Raw genomic sequence first — 21,859 nt, 5'->3', positions numbered from 1 at the left:
CCGCACGAAGGGGCTCGCTGTCACAAAGCAGAGATTATCGCACTGGATAGTGGACGCTATCGCGCTGGCTTATGAGTCTCAGGGCCTTCATTGCCCCTTAGGCATCAGAGCTCATTCCATAAGAGGCATGGCCTCGTCATGGGCTTGGTAAAGTGGAATACCTATTGAAGATATCTGTGCGGTGGCAGGCTGGGCCTCGCCGTCCACATTTATGAGGTTTTATAACCTAGAAGTTCCCGCTTTGCAAGCACAATCCCCCTAAACCTTAGGGCCCGATACATATCTGGTCCGGGTTGAACTCGAACTACGGTTCTTATATATATATTATAAAGGACCTGGCCCTTTTTAGGCCCATTCCTTGGTTCCCTATACAAAGCTCGTCACTGGACTGGCTTCTATTAGGATTCATAACATTACTTTTCTATGGGGCTCAGGCATCCTGCCCTGGGCTATAGTATTATAGTACTATAGAGGCGAAGTTTTAAGCATGCACGGCATTTTGAAGGGGGTTCCCATAGCATAAGCTAGCCTTGCGCAATACGAGAGACCTCTCGAAAGGGAACGTCTCGGTTACTAACGTAACCTCGGTTCCCTGACATGAGGGAACGAGTATTGCGTAACCCGCCGTGCTACTGTGCTTCGATCAGGGGATCGCTTCAGTCAATTTAAACCTGGTTGCCTATGGCAGAATGCGTGTTATAAAGACATAAGCCACGCCCATTCTGGCGGGCTCTGACGCGCCAGGGTGCGAAGCAGCCGGATTGGTTCACGCGTCTGAGCCGCCTCACCATAGCCTCGTGCAGTTGCCGCAGCACAGCCAATAACTGCGCTAGACGCTCTGCTTGTGTCTGCTGTGCAGCTACACAGCGTTTTAAAAATTTGGCTTCAATATTCTCGAGAAAAGGAGTTTTCCCATAGTGTAAGCTAGCCTTACGCAATACTTGTTCCCTCATCTCAGGGAACCGAGGTTACGTTAGTAACCGAGACGTTGTGAGTCCTGAAAATGTACGGGTGTGAGTTCGGTTATAGAATGAGGTTGTCACTCCCGTAAATAACCGAACTGTGTGTGAACATAACCATATTAAGGATTCAAATACAGGACTGACAACCGTATTCTGCTGCTGTGTGAACGTGGCCTATTTGTATATAGCCCATTGCTATATTAACAATGTAGAGACTACAATATAAACTATGAATTAACTATAAACTAACACTTTGCAAATGATTTGTAAGTACTTTATCACTGTATACTTATTATAAAGTGTTACCTAATGTTTTTACTAGATTTAAAGAGATGGCTTTCCCAAAAATCGGTCATTTACTCACCCTCATGTTGTTCCATATGACTTTATTGCTTCTGTGGAACATATTTTTGATAAATGTTTCAGGTCCCCCCCATATAATGGAAGTCAGTGGTCACCAAAACTGTTGTTAACATTCTTCAAAAAGTCTTATTTTGTGTACTATAGAAGAAAGAAAGCCATACAGGTTTGGAAGGACATAAAGGAGAGTAAATGACTTTTGATGAAGCTTAATTTTTCAGTGAACTATCCCTTTGTTACATTTTAGCAGGGACGTGGATTTTGGCAGCAGTTTTAAATAAACAACGTAAAACACAACACAGACAATGCTTAACCAACAACTAACTGAGTGTAACCTTTGGCTAAATATTAAAGAAACCCGACTACACCACCAAGGTTATTTCTCCACCCAGGAAAATAAAATAAATACCCCAAAAAGAATTAAACCAAAAAGAGTTGCAACAATATGAAGGACCCTGCTGCTTCGGATTGCATTAAAGACAGAGATGTGACTTTCCAAAAGTATACAAAATTTATTTCACACAAAAAAAAAAACATTAATTCTAAAACGTCCTAAAAATGGATCTCTTACACAGTTTACCAATTAAATACCCGCAGTTGATAAGAGACCATAATAAACCCACTTTAACAGAAGGGACAAACCACACAGCAAATCAGTGAATAAAGCTTCTTAAAGCAAGTGATAAACAAAATAAAAGAACAATACCAAAAGAAAAACAAACACTCTCCCCTTCTGTTTTATTTTTATTATTTTTATTATTTAACCAGGAAAAGTCCCATTGAGTTACAGTAACTCTTCTCCCAGGGAGTCCTGGCCAAGACTGGCGGCCAAAAGTTTCCAAAAATACATAAAAGACAGGACAAAGGTTATATACTACACCACAAATATCTATACACTATACATATTAAAACACAAACAAGACATTATACTTAACGTAAGCAAATACAGACATACAACTTAAAAGGCACCTAGCTAAAAGCAATTACTCTGTTCAGTCAGAGTTGACTTTAAAATGTTTTTAAAAGTATTAATAGGTGGAAGTGATTCTATATTTAAAGTGTTTTGGAGTTCATTCCAGACCTTTGCACCATATGATGAGAAAGCTTTTTTACCTAGTTCTGTTCTTGTTGATGGAATAATTAATAGTATTTTTTTGAGAACCTTGTCCTATAAACCCTTTTATGGTAAGTAATGTATGGTAAGTAAACTATGGTAACAAAAGACAATTTATCATCCACCCAAATACCTAGGTATTTGTAGGAAGTCACTCTCTCTATTGGAGTACCACTTTGTGATGAAATAGTGAAATCCATAAGAGAATATTAGTACTGTTAAGCTTCGGTATCACAGTTCATCAAGCATTTACATGTGGATATACACTGGCAAAAAAAACTTGCCATACCAACAAAAGAAACCAAAAAAAAAGGAAAAACAAAAAAAGGGAAAAGATTAAATAAACAATCAAAACGGGACAATTATTTAAATCACAACTAATATTATTTAAAATCGTTCAAGCTGCTTCAATGGACCAGACTACCGGCGTGCTAGTTTAATATAATAGCCCAAAAGACAAAAATGTCCACATTTCATACAGACTGTTAGGGCAGAAGTCTTAAAACACTCGGTAGTACTGTGGTTCAAAACAGCAACGTCCACTGTAGTCTGACACAGTCAGCTGTACGAACAGGACGGTGAAACAGCAGTACAAACGGGTATGTAAAACAGCAGCTAGCGCTCTTGGGCCGCACCTGCAATAAAAGCACGAATAGTGCATCAATTTCAAATGATTTCACCCCTCCCAAAAAAAGAGAAAACCCACAAATAACGTGTAGCCCTCCCGCCGGGTAGAATCTTGTGGCTCACAAGGTAGTAATCTGTCGAGGGGATCTTAAATTTACCCACTACACCGGTAAAGGCACATTTCCCTTCAGTTACAGTATCAACACATATAACATCTCAGATCTTCACCTGATAGATAGTGTCAGATTTATGTTTCTTTAGATTTGAAAATACAAATCCCTCAAAGAAACAAACAAATGAACAAAATCACACAAAATTATGACAGATTAATAAATGTGTATTTATTATTTTCAGTACTCTTTTGTTTTGTTTGTTTTTCCTCTTTGAATGAACAAATAATTGAATTCACAAAGTCACAACCCAACAGCCATGAATCCCAATCATCACCATAACCCACAAAAAAAAAAAAAATGTCAATGTAATACTCAAAATTTACCCAGCTGGGATTTTCAGTACACAGATGGCGCGCTAGTTGGAGCTCTTGGATGCAAAACCAGTGTACTCACGAATCAGAGAAAACCAATAATTCCAATTGGTGAATAGTCATCCACAATCTTCACTCCCCAACGAGATGACAAACAGCATCCGTGAAGCAACCCACAATGATGTTGAGTGGATGTCGATGAACTCCTCCCTCCTCGAACTGGTTAAAAGGATCCGCGAAAATCAACACAGACCTCCCGATTTCGACGATCTCTCAGTGTTAAAGACAAAAAAAAAAACATGCACTTGACATGAACTCCCAACTGCCTACACCACTGCGATACTTTTATCGAAAATTAACCAAATAAACACGGGTATATATTCTTCCGGATTTCAAACAAATTAGCCTACTAAGTTATTATAACTTAAACTGCATCACTGAACTTGAGAAAATAAACACGGGAATATTCTTCCGGGTTTCACGATCTAAAACTAATAAAACAGATAAACGTGATGATAAAAGAAAAAACAGATTCTCTCACATGGGATCCTCGTGCTAGGTCTCCTCCGTCTATCTGACTCACGCGAAACTGAAATGCGCAGTCTCTCTTTAGACACTCTCGCAATGTTGTCTTTTTCCGTGCTGCAAACCGAATCTTATGCGTGAACTTCTCCCAGTTCACACCATACTCCCGCCGCAAACTCTCGTCACACCAGCTGCCACTCAAAATGTCCGTGAACGTTTACTGCTGTCCGCTTTCTCAGCGCCGAACTTCCTGACTCCTCTTTTTTTTTTTCCTTGCCCCTTGAACTTCAGAGGTCAAAGTACACAGTTATCATCGTCAGACTGACGCTCTCAGAAAACACAATAAAATGCACCCATTGTATGATTTGTTTTCCGTTACACACACATTTGAAAAAAAACCTTTTATAAACATGTCTCAAATATGAACATGAAAAAAAAAACCCAAGTCCATCAACACTTAGTTTGCATATGAATGCATCTATTCAGACCCAAATACAAATAATAAAATTCTCTTCTCATTTAAAAAAAAAACGACAGTTATTTAGAAACCCAAACATTTATCCAAGTCTCTACATTCTCCCCCCACCAAGAATCGTTATGTCCTCATAACGAGGAAAAACTGAAAATCACACAATTTGCATTTCAATATCTTAGCTCTTTTGACATATGTATACAAATATCCACTTTTCATATGAAATGAGCAAAATAATATCACAATAGACCCATGTCTATACTGAAACAAATCACTCAAATTAGTGTCTAGCAGTTAAGTCAACTGAACAGGTACTTAACCTTCTTGCAGGAACATACATCCACAAAAAGACGGTAGAACAGTATCTAACAGGACTTATACTTTTAATTTGAGCAATGGCAGGCTCAAATTTTGACTTCCCAAGAGTATCATAGGTAAACCTCTTAGGCACAGTTCTCTCTCTTTGAGACCTTCTCTCCTCTTCAATTACCTCCGTAGAGATACCTTGATTTACATCATCCTCATTCACATGTGAAAGGTCTTGCACATCACTTGCAACATCATCACCAATATCTGACAATTTACTCACACTTTGCAAGTTATCAGAATCACTTTCTGGTAGCAGTCTTGAAACAGACTCTACTGACTCATCTGTCTCAACTCTTTGAGGAATCTCAACTCTGGCTCCAGAATGCTCAAATTTCTCAGAAACACTATGTTCAACCGTCTCTGAAACAGCATTATTAGAAACCCCTGCATCATTCTGAGAAGTGTCTCTTCTCCTAGGAGTCAAAGGATGATTTTCAGGTACGGGATACCACACTCCATACATTTCATCCTCACTCTCTGAACTCACATCACAATTCTGATCAGCTCTAGCTTCTGTTTCCTGTCTTACAAGTGCATTCTCACCTTCTTGTTCTGGACTCTGTGTCTGTCCAGCATTCTTCCTTTTCCTGAGAACTCTCTTTCTGGGTTCCGGGACACTGTTAGAAACTTGTTGCTGTCTCAACCCTTGTCCAACAGGAAGAATGTGATCCTATGCAGAATCTTGACAGGTCCAGGTCTACTCTCTGGCTTAAGACGAAACACAGGTAAGTGAGGCATCTGGCTCTGGACAATGTAGGGCTCAGCACTCCATCTGTCTGCCAACTTGTGCTTCCCTTGCAATCCAAGATTCCTGATCAGCACTCTATCTCCAGGAACAAGTTGAGAGTAATGCAGTTTCTGATCATATCTTCTCTTATTTCCTGCATTCTTCTTCCCAGCTTTTTCCTCCGCCAGCTCGTATGCAGACTTCAGCTCTTGCTGCATGGTCTTAACAAAACGCTGGTAAGACTTAGTGGAAGTACCATCGCTAGACACACCAAAACTCAAATCTATGGGCAATCTGGCTTCCCTTCCGAACATAAGGAAGTAGGGCGAGTATCCTGTGGCTTCGTTCAGGCTGCTATTGTACACGCAATACAAGCTTCCTTCTTTACCTGGGTAAGATCTCCTCCTTTTAGAGCTCTCCATATCTCTCCAAGACAAGGATCCCCCTGCTGAGCATATAACAGATCTGCAGAACTCAGTTTTGGAATCATGGAAGTATCCAGAGTGGCTAAGTTACAGTAAGCTCTAGGGACTGATTTAGGAGATCCTCCTAATGACGTGACAACCCTGCTGGCAGTTGCGAAGCAGTTGGATTTGTCTTGTCCTGATAGCTTACACAGAGATCTTACTCCAGATGATGAGATATTGGTCCACTCCTGGTCCTTCACTCTTCTATGAGGACGACGAGACAAAGCATCCGCATCGACATTTTGTCTCCCAGGCCTGTACTTGAGACTGAAATCATATGCTGAGAGGGCCGCCAGCCACCTATGTCCCGTAGCATCCCGTTTGGCTGTGGTCAGAACATAAGATAGCGGATTGTTGTCCGTCTGCACTTCAAACTTTGCTCCGTACAGGTAATCATGTAGCTTGTCAACAACAGCCTACTTTAACGCCAAATACTCAAGTTTATGGACTGGGTAGTTCTTTTCAGAAGGCGTCAAGCTTCTGCTGACAAACGCTACAGGCTTCAATCCCTGCCCTTGGTCCTGATACAGCACCCCGCCCAACCCTTCACAGCAGGCATCAACATGTAAGACGTACGGGAGCCGAGCATTGGCAAAGACCAACACAGGAGCCTGGGTAAGTTTCAACTTCAACTCATTGAAAGCAGCTTCACAGGCATCAGTCGATCTACTACCAAATGGATCCGAGGTTTTATATACAACTCTATCTGGGTTGTCTCCAGCCTTGATTTTCTTCAAACTCTTGTTAGGAAGACACCCTTGCAGCAACTGGTTGAGTGGGTAAGACACTTTAGAATAGTCTTTAACAAACCTTCTGTAGTACCCACAAAAACCTAAGAAAGAACGTAACTCTGTCACGTTCTGGGGTCTGGGCCAAGACTTGACAGCTTCAATTTTGGAGGGATCAGTCGAGACACCGTCTTGAGACATGATGTGACCAACATAGCTGACAGAAGTCTGACAAAAGGTGCACTTGTCCAGAGACAACTTCAACCCTTCGCTCTGCAAGCGGTCCAACACCTTGAGAAGCCTCTCCTTATGCTCCTCCAAAGTCCGTCCAAAGATAATGAGGTCATCCAAGTAGACCAACACTTCCAACAGGTTCATGTCTCCCACCGTCTTTTCCATCACTCGCTGGAAAGTTGAAGGAGCTCCACAAATCCCTTGTGGCATCCGCTGGAATTGGTAAAACCCCACTGGGCAAATGAAAGCTGTCTTTTCTTGGTCGTCTTCACACAGGGGGATCTGATAATATCCACTTCTAAGGTCCAATACACTGAACCACTGGCTTCCATTTAAGCAGGCCAGAGCATCTTCAATGCGTGGAACGGTGTATTGGTCAGGGATTGTGCGACGATTCAACGTTCTGTAGTCCACACACATCCTTATCTTGAATGGATACTTTGACAATTTTCAATCTGGTTTCCGATCGCATCACAGCACAGAGACAGCGCTCATAAAGATAATAAACGATATTCGCTTAAATACTGATACAGGCAAATTATCAGTGCTGGTACTACTCGACCTCAGTGCTGCATTTGACACTGTCGATCACAACATACTTCTTGACAGGCTGGAAAACTGGGTGGGGCTTTCTGGTATAGTCCTAAAATGGTTCAGGTCATACTTAGAAGGGAGAGGTTATTATGTGAGTATAGGAGACCATAAGTCTGACTGGACATCCATGACATGCGGAGTCCCCCAAGGCTCAATTCTTGCACCACTCCTATTCAACCTGTATATGCTCCCAATGAGCCAAATAATGAGAGAGAACCGAATCTCTTACCACAGCTATGCAGACGACACACAGATCTACTTAGCCCTATCGCCTAACGACTACAGCCCCATTGACTCCCTGTGCCAATGCATTGATGAAGTAAACAGTTGGATGTGCCAAAACTTTCTTCAGTTAAACAAAGACAAAACTGAAGTCATTGCGTTTGGAAACAAAGATGAAGTTCTCAAGGTGAATGCATACCTTGACTCTAGGGGTCTAACAACTAAAAATCAAGTCAGGAATCTTGGTGTGTCTCTAGACTCAGACCTTAGTTTCAGTAGTCATGTCAAAGCAATAACTAAATCAGCATACTATCATTTGAAAAATATTGCAAGAATTAGATGCTTTGTTTCCAGTCAAGACTTAGAGAAACTTGTGCATGCTTTCATCACCAGCAGGGTGGATTATTGTAATGGACTCCTCACTGGCCTTCCTAAAAAGACCATAAGACAGTTGCAGCTCATCCAGAACGCTGCTGCCAGGATTCTGAGCAGGACCAGAAAATATGAACATATCACACCAGTCCTCAGGTCTTTACACTGGCTCCCAGTTACATTTAGGATTGATTTTAAAGTATTATTACTGGTATATAAATCATTCAATGGCCTAGGACCTCAATATATTGCAGATATGCTCACTAAATATAAACCAAACAGATCACTCAGATCATTAGGATCACATCAGCTAGAAATACCAAGGGTTCACTCTAAGTATGGCGAGTCCGCTTTTAGCTATCATGCCAGCCGCAGCTGGAACCAGCTTCCAGAGGAGATCAGATGTGCTCCTACAGTAGTCACATTCAAATCCAGACTCAAAACACATCTGTTTAGCTATGCAATTACTGAATGAGCACTGTGCCACTGTTCGTCCGACTGTTTTTACTGTACTTTATTTTATTTTTTATTCTAAACTGTTTTAATTATTCTTATTTGTTTTGATTATTTTATTTTCTCCTATGTAAAGCACTTTGAATTACCATTGTGTATGAAATGTGCTATATAAATAAACTTGCCTTGCCTTCTCTGTCCATTCTTTTTTCGGACTACGACGATCGGTGAAGCATAGGGGCTTCTGGAGTCTGCAATAATTCCAGCCTCTTTCAGCTTCTCCAAGTGTTGCCTAACATCCTCGATGTCGGCTGGTGCAAGCCGCCGTGACCTCTCACGAAAAGGCTTATCCTCTGTCAGTCTGATGTGGTGTTGAGTAATCTTCGAACATCCCACATCAAATTCATCGCAGGAGAAAACATCCTTTCTCTCCAACATCTTTTTGGCCAGCCGTTGTTTCCATTCTACAGAGACCGATGTATCGCCAAAATTAAATGAATCCTTGGTCAGTTTGCCTTGACCACTACTCTCTCTGGGTTTAGAGACAGTAGGCACAACGTCAACCGGAAACACATGGGCGATAGGCATTCCTCTCTTAATCGTCACTGGACAAGAAGAGACATTCCTAATAGTGACTCCAATTCTTTTTGACTGGACAACAGTAGCAGACTGCACCTCAGCTCTCACTAGCAGTTCCTCAGGAAAACGGGACTCCTCAGGCTGATCCACTAACAGGGTTTTAGCAGATGATGTGACTGGGTATTTCAGAATTTCAGAAACCCTTACACTCTCTCCCGGAGTCAACTTCAACGGCTTAAGGCGGGGAAACCAGACGGTCCCTCTACAGTCGTCAACATCACACTTACTAACAGCAATCACCCGCTCATAGGCAGTTCTGATCTCAGGATGAACAGTCAGGGGATGAAGGAAATCATTTCCCATCTTCGTCTTGCAAACTTCTACCAGCTTCTTTACCACAGCCGTGTTTGTTCCCACCAGAATGTTGACATCTCCTTTCATGACAGGATCGGGACAGACCAACACAAGTGCATCTATGGATTCCACCACTCCTGCCACAGATCCTGGAAACTCCAGCCTTAGAGACAAGCAGCCATCATAAGGGTATCTCTCCGAGCTTAATCCCCATATCTCCAAATTTTCAATTGGTGTCAATGGCAGATGCTTCAAGTGTTTCTCATAGAAGGATCTATATAACAGCGTGACCTGCGATCCACTTTCCAGCAAAGCCTTAGTGTAGATACCTTCCAGCTGGATGGGAAGGACAGAGCTAGGTCCCACTAACCCGCTCGGAAGATCTATTTGCTCAGCTCTTGCTCTTGCTCTTTTGCACTTTGTGGAACGTGTCTTCCCCGGAGCTTCAGGCCATTCCTCTACTGAGCCCCGGAGGCATTTCCCGACGGCTGTCTCATTCTGATGAGCCGCTGGTTTACTCTCCTGAGATTCTCTTCCTTTGTACAGTCACGTTTCAGATGCCCATCTTCTCCACATCTGTAACACAAAATGTTAGCCTTGTTCACTGGTCTGTTTGGTGTTTTGCTCTCAGCAAACGCAGCTAAACTGTACGTAACGGAACGATCATAAGTTGCTGGTTCTTTCGCCACAGCTGACAAGCGAGACACCTCGTTCTTCAACCCCCTAATCTCCCTCTTCAGCATTTCTACTTCTGAATTGGCCAGATTGGTGTTACCAGATGACTCAGTCTTTGCAGGGGGCACCCCAGACACAGCTACATTTGCATGCACTGAGCTCCTTTGTTTCAACATGCTCTCTTCTTCTCGCACCTCTTTCATTAGCTCATTGAAGGAAGGAGTGGCACACAGCTTATGGGTCATCCTCAAGCGCATTGCCACCAGGTCACTTGAAAGAGCACCTCTAACTATTTGCTGCATCCGAAGACGATTCATTGCAGGGAACTCAATGCCTCTTTTCCTCAGCATACTGTGTAGCATCCTATCCAACCTCATTATGTAGGCTGAGAGCTTCTCTCCCTCACTCTGGTAAGTGCTCCTAAATTTTAACATCAAATCTGCAGCATCCTCAGTGGTGCCAAACGCTGACTCTAACGCACTGAGGTAGTCACTGAAAGCAGCAGATGGGTTACCGGTCTTTTCGAACCTTACAATGTCCGCTGCAGGACCTCTGAGACACTCTACTAGTCTCTGCTTTTTGACATTATCCGAACACTGCCACGCTTCCAGAATGTGAGTAGTCTGCTCCACCCAGACCTCATACTCATCCTCTCCATGGGGAGTGGGAATGAACCCAGAGAAGGGACGCAACTTCCTATATCCAGCTCTCTCCTCAGATGAAGCCACATGACATGTTTAAACAAGGGAGTTTATGGCATCAACCAGTTTAGTGTCAAGCACAGGTGTAGAGGAAGCCAGACTTGGAATGTCAGATAGCGACTTTCCCTCTGCTTGAAGAAAAGACATCAGCTTAGTCTGAAACTCATCTTCCTTACTGTGTTTAGATGCTTCAGCTGCAACATGCACAACCTGTGTGTACCAGGTACCTACTTCAGGTCCTCCGAGCTCTGCCGGTATAGACATCTCAGAAACCTTGCTAACTGTCTCAATCAGAAGAAACTGCTGTCGCTTAGTCTTATCAAAGAGGCGACCAATCACTTTGCATTTCCTCATTCCCAGAGCAGCATCCAGCACTCCATAAACTACTCTGTCTTCACAATCTGCAGGTACGTTGCTCAGAATGATAACCCTGTCCAACTCAACACCTTTCTCTCTGCACCAATCAATAATCTCACTAACCTCCATTTTGTTCACCTGTGTCCTCAACAGTATGTGCTCAGGAAAAAAAAAAGGTTATGAATGTTAAACATTAAAGTTTTCTTCACAGAGTTCTCAAAGAAACAATATACACATAAATCACTTCCAAAAAAAAAAAAAATCACAATTTTGTTTTCAAAGAACACACAAGTTCACTGTTTCTGAAACACAATCTGAATAATCTGACTAATCCCGGACGAGCCCCCACAAAATGTAGCCCTCCCGCCGGGTAGAATCTTGTGGCTCACAAGGTAGTAATCTGTCGAGGGGATCTTAAATTTACCCACTACCCCGGTAAAGGCACATTTCCCTTCAGTTACAGTATCAACACATATAACCCAGATCTCAGATCTTCACCTGATAGATAGTGTCAGATTTATGTTTCTTTAGATTTGAAAATACAAATGCCTCAAAGAAACAAACAAATGAACAAAATCACACAAAATTATGACAGATTAATAAATGTGTATTTATTCCTTTCAGCACTCTTTTGTTTTGTTTGTTTTTCCTCTTTGAATGAACAAATAATTGAATTCACAAAGTCACAACCCAACAGCCATGAATCCCAATCATCACCATAACCCACAAAAAAACCCAAATGTCAATGTAATACTCAAAATTTACGCAGCTGGTATTTTTCAGTACACAGATGGCGCGCTAGTTGGAGCTCTTGGATGCAAAACCAGTGTACTCACGAATCAGAGAAAACCAAAAATTCCAATTGGTGAATAGTCATCCACACTCTTCACTCCCCAACGAGATGACAAACAGCATCCGTGAAGCAACCCACAACGATGTTGAGTGGATGTCGATGAACTCCTCCCTCCTCGAACTGGTTAAAAGGATCCGCGAAAATCAACACAGACCTCCCGATTTCGACGATCTCTCAGTGGTAAAGAAAAAAAAAACATGCACTTGACATGAACTCCCAACTGCCTACACCACTGCGATACTTTTATCCAAAATTAACCAAATAAACACAGGTATATATTCTTCCGGATTTCAAACAAATTAGCCTACTAAGTTATTATAACTTAAACTGCATCACTGAACTTGAGAAAATAAACACGGGAATATTCTTCCGGGTTTCACGATCTAAAACTAATAAAACAGATAAACGTGATGATAAAAGAAAAAACAGATTCTCTCACATGGGATCCTCGTGCTAGGTCTCCTCCGTCTATCTGACTCACGCGAAACTGAAGTGCGCAGTCTCTCATCAGACTCTCTCGCAATGTTGTCTTTTTCCGTGCTGCAAACCGAATCTTATGCGTGAACTTCTCCCAGTTCACACCATACTCCCGCCGCAAACTCTCGTCACACCAGCTGCCACTCAAAATGTCTGTGAACGTTTACTGCTGTCCGCTTTCTCAGCGCCGAACTTCCTGACTCCTCATTTTTTTTCCCTTGCCCCTTGAACTTCAGAGGTCAAAGTACACAGTTCTCATCGTCAGAGTGACGCTCTCAGAAAACACAATAAAATGCACCCATTGAATGATTTGTTTTCCCTTACACACACATTTGAAAAAAACCTTTTATAAACATGTCTCAAATATGAACATGAAAAAAAAAAACCAAGTCCATCAACACTTTGTTTGCATATGTATGCATCTATTCAGACCCAAATACAAATAATAAAATTCTCTTCTCATTTAAAAAAACCCCGACAGTTATTTAGAAACCCAAACATTTATCCAAGTCTCTACAAACGTTTTTTACCTCGTAGGTGAGATTCATAGACAACAGTGAGCTTTATGCTACCTGCGCTCGCCACTTCACGCACACACACATTCCCAATGACAAACATATATTTAGACCGTGATCTGTGAGTGTGAGAAAGAGCAATAAATCAAACGACTCACCAAGGAAAAGCAACAGGAAATATAAACGAAGAGCCTTTTACTACACACAGCACGGAGAAGAATGACAACACCGCACATAGACATGCTTTTTATAAAGCCACTAGAACTTACCACACCTCCATGATTGAGCCGCAGAGGTGTGCATAAATGTCAACGCCAGTGGGTGTGTCTTCCCATTTGAGATATACGCAACCATTAAAAATGGTTAATGAGCCAAGAGCCAAAACAATTATTAGAGATTATCAACCTGTCACATGAGGAAACTGAGAAGTATAAATACACAGGGTAAAAATGAACTAAATAAGACACAGGTGAAATCCAAATTAGTAACTATAGCAATGGACACATTATTAGTTACCAAGGTAACACAGGAAATAGGAAATAAACAAGATGCTGGAACTCGGATATTACAGGAACAGAAAACTTCAACATAAGAGTCTCTGGACAGAAATAGCTAAAGACAAAGGATGAGTGCCCTATTGGCTGAGCTAAGTTGAAGGACTCAGAAGAGTCCTCACCCCTAAGGTGCATACCAGCAGCACAGTCATAGACCGCAGCTTCTCAAGAACGAAGCTCTCAACAGGATGACTATAAAGAGAGGAAGCCTAACTTCGTTCATATTCAGGCCAGCGTCCAAGGAGGCTCACAGAGAGCCTAACACTCAGACATTCTGAGACAGCCCTAAAGAGTGTAGGCCTCAGACAAGAGGCATAGCAACTCTCTAACCCAAGGGCAGTACAAAGAAAGCTCAGAAAGAGCTAAAGAACTAAGTCTAACTGACCCAAAGCAGAGACCTCTATAAAGTGTCTCTATAGTGAGAGGAGGCCTAAAAATGCTCCATAGTACAGGCAGTAACCAAGGAGGCTAAGGGGCAGCCTAACGACTCAGTAGTACCGCCTGGTCGAGCTCTAAGAATGGAGGCCTCAGCATGACGACTCTAAAGTGAGAGGATATTCCACACTCAGGACAGCTTTCAAGGAGGCTCTCCTAGAGCCTAACAACTCAGGACTGCCATACAGGTGGAGCTCTGGGGAGCGGAGACCTCAGCAGGATAACACTCTATAGCGAGAGGAGGCCTAGCAAACGCTCCGGTTTAGGTGCATTAGCCAAGGATGCTCACAGAGAGCCTAGTAACTTGGCCCCTGGCTGAGCTCATGGGACAGAGGCCTCAGCACTAAGTCCTACGCCTGTCAAGGCAGCTACATAATAGGGCCAGCAGCTTGACACAATATCGGGCAGAGCTCAGTGGAGCGAGAGGAGGCCTAACAACGTTCCACGCTCAGGACAGCTTCCAAGGAGTCTCACAGAGAGCCTACAATTTGGAATGGCTATTCAAGCGGCTCTAAGGAGTGGAGGGCTCGAAGGATGAAGGCCTAGCAACATTTAAAGGCAGTAGCGAAACCGGCTCAGGAGAGCCTAACAATTTGACACTACTGCGTAGTAGAGCTCTAAGGACAGAGGTCTTAGCATGACAACTCTCCACAGCGAGATGCGGTCTACTATGCCCAATGCTAAGAATAGCCATCAAGGAGGCGCAAAGAGTGCCTAGAAACTTGATACTGCTTCCCAGACTCACTGTCTGGGCAGAGCTCTAGGGAGCGGAAGACTCAAAAGAACTCTCTAAAGCGAGAGGCGGCCTTACAACGTCCTACGCTCAGGACAGCTTACCAAGGAGGCTTACAGAATGCCTAACGACTCGATACTGCTATCCAGACAGAGCTCGATGATCCACAGGAGCGGGGCAGTTTTGTGCAGACAGAAATGTTTTACATAAAGTCTATCTCATGCAAAACTCCCTTATTGTTATAATAATAATGTGGCGAGCAGGACGAGGCCAAGGGCCATGAGAGAACGGTGCAAGGCCGGTGGCGTGATTACTGATGAGCGACACCTTCGCAATGCACCGGTCTCGTATCTCTCACGGAGGAGCGGAAGGATAAAAGGAGGAGCGACGATCGTGAAGGACAAGAGAGGAACGTTTTCTTGAATGTTCGCCGGTTCCTGCCTCCTTTATCCCACAACAACTAACCTTGCTACAAATAACAATTACTACACTCTTCTGTCTCTAATTCCTCAGAATTAGATACATGCATAGATCAATAGTATTATTTGAACCAACAACAGGAGAGAGACAAAAATGAAACTTCCTGTTTGACACGTCCGTGCTCTGCCTACAACCCCGCGCTTAAGCCCGCGTCACCGTAATGTCGGCCGCGAGATCCGAACTGGACATTGCAGGCGCTCAACTATCATCCCTCGGGAAAGTCAAGCCTAGGTGGAACCAATTACTGGGACCGCATCGCGAAAAGTGAGAACAGACACGAACGCATCACTATGAGTGCCTTAGAACGCGGTCGTGCAAATGCCAACTACTATCCCTCAGGAAAGAGCAGAAAGTAAAACACCTCCTTACCTGTCACTTGTCAGTTTAGTGAATGCATCATACCAAACGCATTCAGCTTCTTTGAAGTGTTGACAGCTTTCACTCAAATGCGTGCCCTACATCCCTCAAGAATAGGGACAGCGCGAACTGAGATTTTCATAGAGAAATCCTCACAATGCGCACATTTAGTTCCTTCAAGAGCTAAAAGTGTGTGCTCCTCGCTCATTTACAAACAAACAGTCTCATGAAGGCGAGAAAGACGATGACGTATTCAACAGGTGCTCTTTTATACACACGGTCACACTAGTTGTGACGTCATAGGCTGCCCCCCGCCAATGTCAAGTTCATTGTCGTGTTTAGACTCATGCTTTAGACACCAGTCATTCCCTATACCATTCCCTTTCGAAAGGGACATACAGAAACCAAAAGCAGGGAGGGTGCACAAAAACCACGAGAACGGACAAAGAAGTCCATACAAAACAAAAGACACAATGTGACAATGTGAATGATCTAGCTTAGAGTTTACTGTATATAATAATCATTTTGCTGAGGTATGGGGGAACCCCATAAATACATTTTAAAATGAATAAGAGGTCACTAGTGAGGAGATTTAAAGTCAACATGAAATGGAAGTTGGGTAGTCTTTTTGTCCCTATTGTGACATATATCTACGGAGCCCCTAAAGGGTGGTGGAAAACATTTAAAAAACTTTTTTTTTCAAATATTTTACGTTCCCTCGAGAAACTTTGTGTTCCCTCGCAAAACTTGTGCGTTCCTTCACAAAGATATTTGCGTTCCCACGCAAAACTTTTGCGTTCCCTCGCAAAGTTATTTGCGTTCCCAAGCAAAACTTTTGCGTTCCCAAGCAAAACTTTTGCGTTCCCAAGCAAAACTTTTGCGTTCCCTCGCAAAGATATTTGCGTTCCCACGTTATTTTGATTCAAAATAATGAGTGCACATGAATTTTAAAATAATAATGTGCAAAGACAAATCATTTATAATAAATATTTTAATTTTAAATATAACTTTTTTTTTCATAGAAACTTTAAATTATGGAATAATTTGATTCCGCAGTGTAGAACAAGTCACATTCTATACGGCTCAATTCTTTGTTGTAAGTATTTGATAGAGCTTGTTGGCAAGCCAACCAAAACACCATTTCAGTAAGTCTGGAACGCAGTAAGTCTTGATGTAAGGCAATGTGTTCAAAAACAGAAATTAATTTCATAACCTGCCACAGAGGGAAAAAATGTGCAGTAAATGTGTAAGAGATATCAGTCCTTTCTCTGTGAGCATCTTTATATTTCCTCACAGTTTATATCATCAGTTGTTCATTCACACGGCATGCTTCTCCAGGTGTACAGACAGCAGCAGTGGATGGAAGATCAGTCCAGGAGTTGAAAGTAGAGAAGAAACTGTCTAGTGGTGCTCTTGTCGCTAATAAGACTTTATTGGTCCTACCCAGCCGTGTACCATGTGAGGTAAGACACAACACAAAGTTTTTTTGTGTGTTACTTTTTTTTCTTCACCTTCTTATGGACAGTTCTCTGAATCCTGAAATATCTTCAGCTACTTAAAGCGATGGTTCACCCAAAAAAGAAAAATTTGCCCTCAAGTACTAACCCTCATGTTGTCCAAACCCATAATTCTTTCGTCTATCATCAAAACAGAAATGAAGACATTTATTATGAAACCTGAGATATTTTATATTTCTCAAGCTTCATAAAGTTAATAAAGACATTTGCTGCATATGAAGTCACAAACTTCATAGTAAGTGCTACATTTGGTTTGAAACTTGCTTAGTGACCGTTAAAAAAGCATGTTCTATATATTATGAATGTGTAGTATGAATGAATTTCGGACATACTTCATCTGCCATGTTTTCATTGAGATGTGACCTGCTGCGTCAGTTGTTTCGCTTCACCTCCATTCACAAATCCTCTCCCGTGGCCTCATGGGATAGTAATGTGTCCATTGAATGAGCACTCAGAATCTTGCCAGAAGTAGTAGGTCATCCGGGTACTTTTCACCTACTGTTTTATGAACTTCGGACATACTACTGTTTTTCACCTACTATATAGTATGAAAGTAAGCATATTCGGATGCAGCGATTGTATTTGTTGTGCTCTATGTATTTGTGTTGATGAATATATGTGAATAAAAGGCTAAATTAAACACTTTAATTATACAAAGTGATCGTGTCTCTTCAGAAGAAAATTTCTTTCTTCACAATGTCTTTATGCAGTTTTTGAAGCTTGAAAGTTTGGATGGACTGGACTTTTAATATACAGAAATCTCTCAGGTCACTTTAAAAATATATCTATTTTTGTTTCGAAGATGAAAGTCTTGTGAGTTTGGAATGACATGAGGGTGATTAGAGAATTCTATCATCAGAGAATTCTCTGATTAGAGAATTCTATCATCTGAGATGATAGAATTTGAATTTTTGGGTGAACTATCCCTTTAAGCATTTACATTTACAGGTAACCATAATAAAACTGCATTAGCAGTTTTGTATATATGAATCTTGAACACGTTAAAAAATGCTTGGTTGTGATTTTCGAGAAATGTTGCTATTATGTATCTTACAAGTCATTCATAGCCAGTCTATTAGTCAAGGGCATATAGAGCAGGAGATCACAGAGCACTCTCTTTGCGAATGCTTAACACTGGCATCTAACTGAGATAGAGCTTTTCACAAAGTAGGTTAGACTGAATATTGCCATGCTCTGTGTCTTAACAGAATCCAGGGAAGATATTCATTCTTCTGCAGGAGATCATGGCCAGCAAAGATGCAGAGGTTGAGTTCAGTGGGAACAAGCAGAGAGTGAGAGTGAAGCCTGTGAATTGGAATGAGAGCACACTGAGTGTCACTGCACCTGGTAAAATGGCCTACATATGTTTAAGGCATTTTTTTTTTTGATGAAAGGGTGTAAACAATATGACTATGCTACATGGAAAAAATCATATATTATAAATTTTAACATGATTTTCTGTAAAGCCGCTTTGAAACAACGAGTATTGTAAAAAACGCTATACAAATAAATTTGACTTGACTTGGCATTCTAAAGCAATGGATGACACAAAATGAAAACTGGCAGTATTTACAGACGTGTATGACTTTCTTGTTCTCGTTCTTTTCCGTGCAATTACAATGAATTGGAAATAAAGCTTTCGAGCTTTGGGAAAAAAAAGTAGAACTGTCATATGACTCACACGGCACAAATCTAAAGCCAGTTCCTATTCATTTTAATTTTACTGAAAAGAATGACCAATATGTTAATGACATGATGGTGAGTAAATTACTTTTCATGTTTTGATGAAGTTTTGATCATTAATGAAACGCTATAGTATTCATACTATTATTATTTGGTGGTAAAATAATCTGTGTTTGCAGATTTTACTACTGGAGAGGTGATTGTGACACTTTACAGTAAAGGCCAGGTTAAAGGCAATGCCTGCTTACAATACTACACCATCATGGGAGATATTGCCCAATTCCTCCAGCAGGCTGCAGATCCTGTGAAGTTTATGTGCCAGGTAACCACATGTCTGTTGTGTCTTGGTGTAAATAGGCTTTTAATCTGTAATTAAGCTTTAACCCACATGCTTAAGGCCCAGGAATACTTCATTTTCCGCATTCCTCTCCGTCTTGCGCACAGTCATGTATGCACAGCTTTAAAAGTATACTCAACTGCGAATGAGCGTGGATGGACAAGTTCGATACATGTGCAGTGCAATTGGTATTTATACTCTTCCAGACGTCAGAGGGCAGCACTGAGTCACGTCAGTAACAGGACATTTGCGCGAAAGGATTGAAGACAAAAAGTAGTGAATCACTCATGACACAGCCATAGACCTTTTTCAGAGCAGCGCCATGACAGGTATTTAAGCAAGGCTGTTAGGGATAGACTTAGTGTATTTTCAATGGCATCCATTGTAAAAAGCTGTAAAAAAAAGCTCCTAGATCATTTATAATTTTACACGTCGAGAGTTTTTTTGTCTACTGAAATTTATTGGAAAGATATTTTTGCAGTGTTTCATCTGCAGAACAATCCAAAAACACCAAAAACTGTACAACCCACTGACGAGATGCATGTCTATTCTTCACAGCCTCGCTTTCATTACCATTAAAAATGGCGCTGCTGTGAATAAGGTCTATTGCATGCAAAGTTAAGAACAAGAACCAAAACAAGGCAAGGTACATTTATTTCTAAAGCACATTTAAAATCAGGCAGTGCTGACTAAAGTGCTATACAATATGACAAAATAAAACAATAAAATACATAAAACTGTCAACATCAGAAGACGACAGAATGCATAGGCTACTTGCAAATCATTCCACAGGCGTGGAGCAGCAACAGAAAAGGCACAATCACCTTTTAACTTCAAACAAGACCTTGGCACGGTCAGCATCAACCTATTTGAAGATCTTAAGGAAGGTGGAGAAGGAAATCTGTAATATATTGTGGGGCCGGGCCATTTAACCCCTTATACACATATAATAAAACCTTAAATTTAACATAATATTTAACCGGCAACCTGTGTAATGAAGCCAGAACAGGATAAATATGTTTCCTTTTTCTAATTCCAGTAAGAAGCCTAGAAGAAGCATTTTGTACCATTTGAAGGCAAACTGAAGGACTGCCACATTAAAGGTTCTCTAAGCGATCCTGGGTGACGTCACTTCTTGTTGACGTTCGAAATATTGTCAAACAAAACGGAGGCTAGCTAGACCCTCCCTCCTCCTCATCCGCACACTAACCCCCCAAACCACACCCCCAAACCCTTCTTGTCGGTCATTGGCTGGAACAGTTTGTTATGTTTCGTGGTGCGGGTCGCCGCAGTTTGTTTTTGTTGCCGTTTGTGGAGCCTGGGGTGTCTGCAGAGACCGCGTTTTTTACAGTGTGTTCAGGGGACAGGCAGCTAGCGGATAGTGAGGAGATGTTTGCTGTATGTGACAAAAAAAGTTTTGGCCTAAAAAACTCGTGACATCGCTTAGAGCACCTTTAAAGTACAGTGAGTTACAGCCTAGAGCAAACAAAAGCATGATTCACTGTCTCCAAATCCTTTACTGATAAAAACACTTTAAATTTTGCAATGGATCTGAGATGATAAAAGCCACTCTTCACCACTGAATTGATTTGTTTATCGAGTTCTGGACGTTATCAAAAATCACTCCCAAATTTCTAGCATGAGCATGAGAATTCACAGATAAAGGACCCAGATTGTTGATTATCTGTATAATATATGCTGGTGGTCCAAAGACTAAAATTTCTGTTTTAGATTCATTCATCGAATAAGAAAATTAGCTGCCAGCCAGCATCTACCCTCTGCAAGACAGCCTAACAAAGAGTGCATGTCATAATTTTCAAAGGGAGGTATAGCTGGGTATCAAACAAAAACGATGGAGAAGGATATGGTGCTTTGTTTACTGTTCTTGGAACGGCGTATTTGGAAGATGGTCCTCACTGCAGAACACGAAATCCAGGGGGAGGAGTTGGATTCAGATCCAACTCCTCCCACCTTACATATACCTAATCCTACCCATCCCCACCCCCTGATCCCTAACCCCACCCCTAATGCTACCCATCTCCACCCCTTAGATCTGGATCCAACTCCGCCCCCTGGATCTCGTGTACTGCAATGAGGTACTACTGGTATTTGGGTAGGCTTCACGCGGGGATCCGCGGACCCTCCAAATGAAAGAAACGACATCATGTGGACATTGTGCGGACCGTCGCAGAACACGAACTAGAGAAGTATACTTTGGACAGTTGTGAATGAATTAGGTTTAGCCATAGTTAAGCAAAGGTGGCAAATAATTCATAAAGCTGAAAACTTTCAGCTTGATTGCCATCCACTGCTGGTGTTCAGGCTTTAATGTTGCTACAGTCTGCAGTCAGTGGCCAATGAGGCAATTTCCATAACAAATTAAAATAAACATTTACTATTGCTGGCAAGACAATATACAATGTTATAGTCATGCAAATGGTTTATTGTGCCCCATGACCACATATATTTTGTACAAATTAGTATACAAAGTGCTAAATGACAGCTCTAATGCTTCGTTTATTACATTTTCTTTTTTTAGAAA

The 21,859-nt window shown here is 41.7% G+C and overlaps 2 protein-coding genes across 2 annotated transcripts in view; one reads left to right on the top strand and one right to left on the bottom strand.

The window, feature by feature from the left end:
* The window catches only part of LOC130076851 (B-cell scaffold protein with ankyrin repeats-like), a 76,919-nt gene that overhangs the window by 9,173 nt on the left and 45,887 nt on the right, over window positions 1-21,859 (top strand). Inside the window, exons 3-5 of the mRNA XM_056242123.1 lie at window positions 17,119-17,243; window positions 18,506-18,644; window positions 19,160-19,302. Coding sequence (XP_056098098.1) covers window positions 17,119-17,243; window positions 18,506-18,644; window positions 19,160-19,302 — 407 coding nt within the window. The remainder of the gene's footprint in view (window positions 1-17,118; window positions 17,244-18,505; window positions 18,645-19,159; window positions 19,303-21,859) is intronic.
* Window positions 10,915-11,544, bottom strand: LOC130076852 (paraneoplastic antigen Ma1 homolog). The gene has a single exon (XM_056242124.1). It carries the CDS (start codon window positions 11,503-11,505, stop codon window positions 11,056-11,058), a length of 450 nt encoding a protein of 149 aa, XP_056098099.1. The 5' UTR covers window positions 11,506-11,544; the 3' UTR covers window positions 10,915-11,055.

This window comes from Rhinichthys klamathensis, unplaced genomic scaffold, assembly GCF_029890125.1.
Source record: "Rhinichthys klamathensis goyatoka isolate OS25496 unplaced genomic scaffold, OSU_Roscu_1.1 h1tg000695l_1, whole genome shotgun sequence".
Lineage (NCBI taxonomy): Eukaryota > Metazoa > Chordata > Actinopteri > Cypriniformes > Leuciscidae > Rhinichthys > Rhinichthys klamathensis.
This window is presented reverse-complemented; position numbering and strand designations above follow the sequence as displayed.

Coding starts and splice junctions, on each gene's coding strand:
- LOC130076852 (XM_056242124.1), bottom strand. CDS start 11,505: ATGGAGGTTAGTGAGATTATTGATTGGTGCAGAGAGAAAGGTGTTGAG.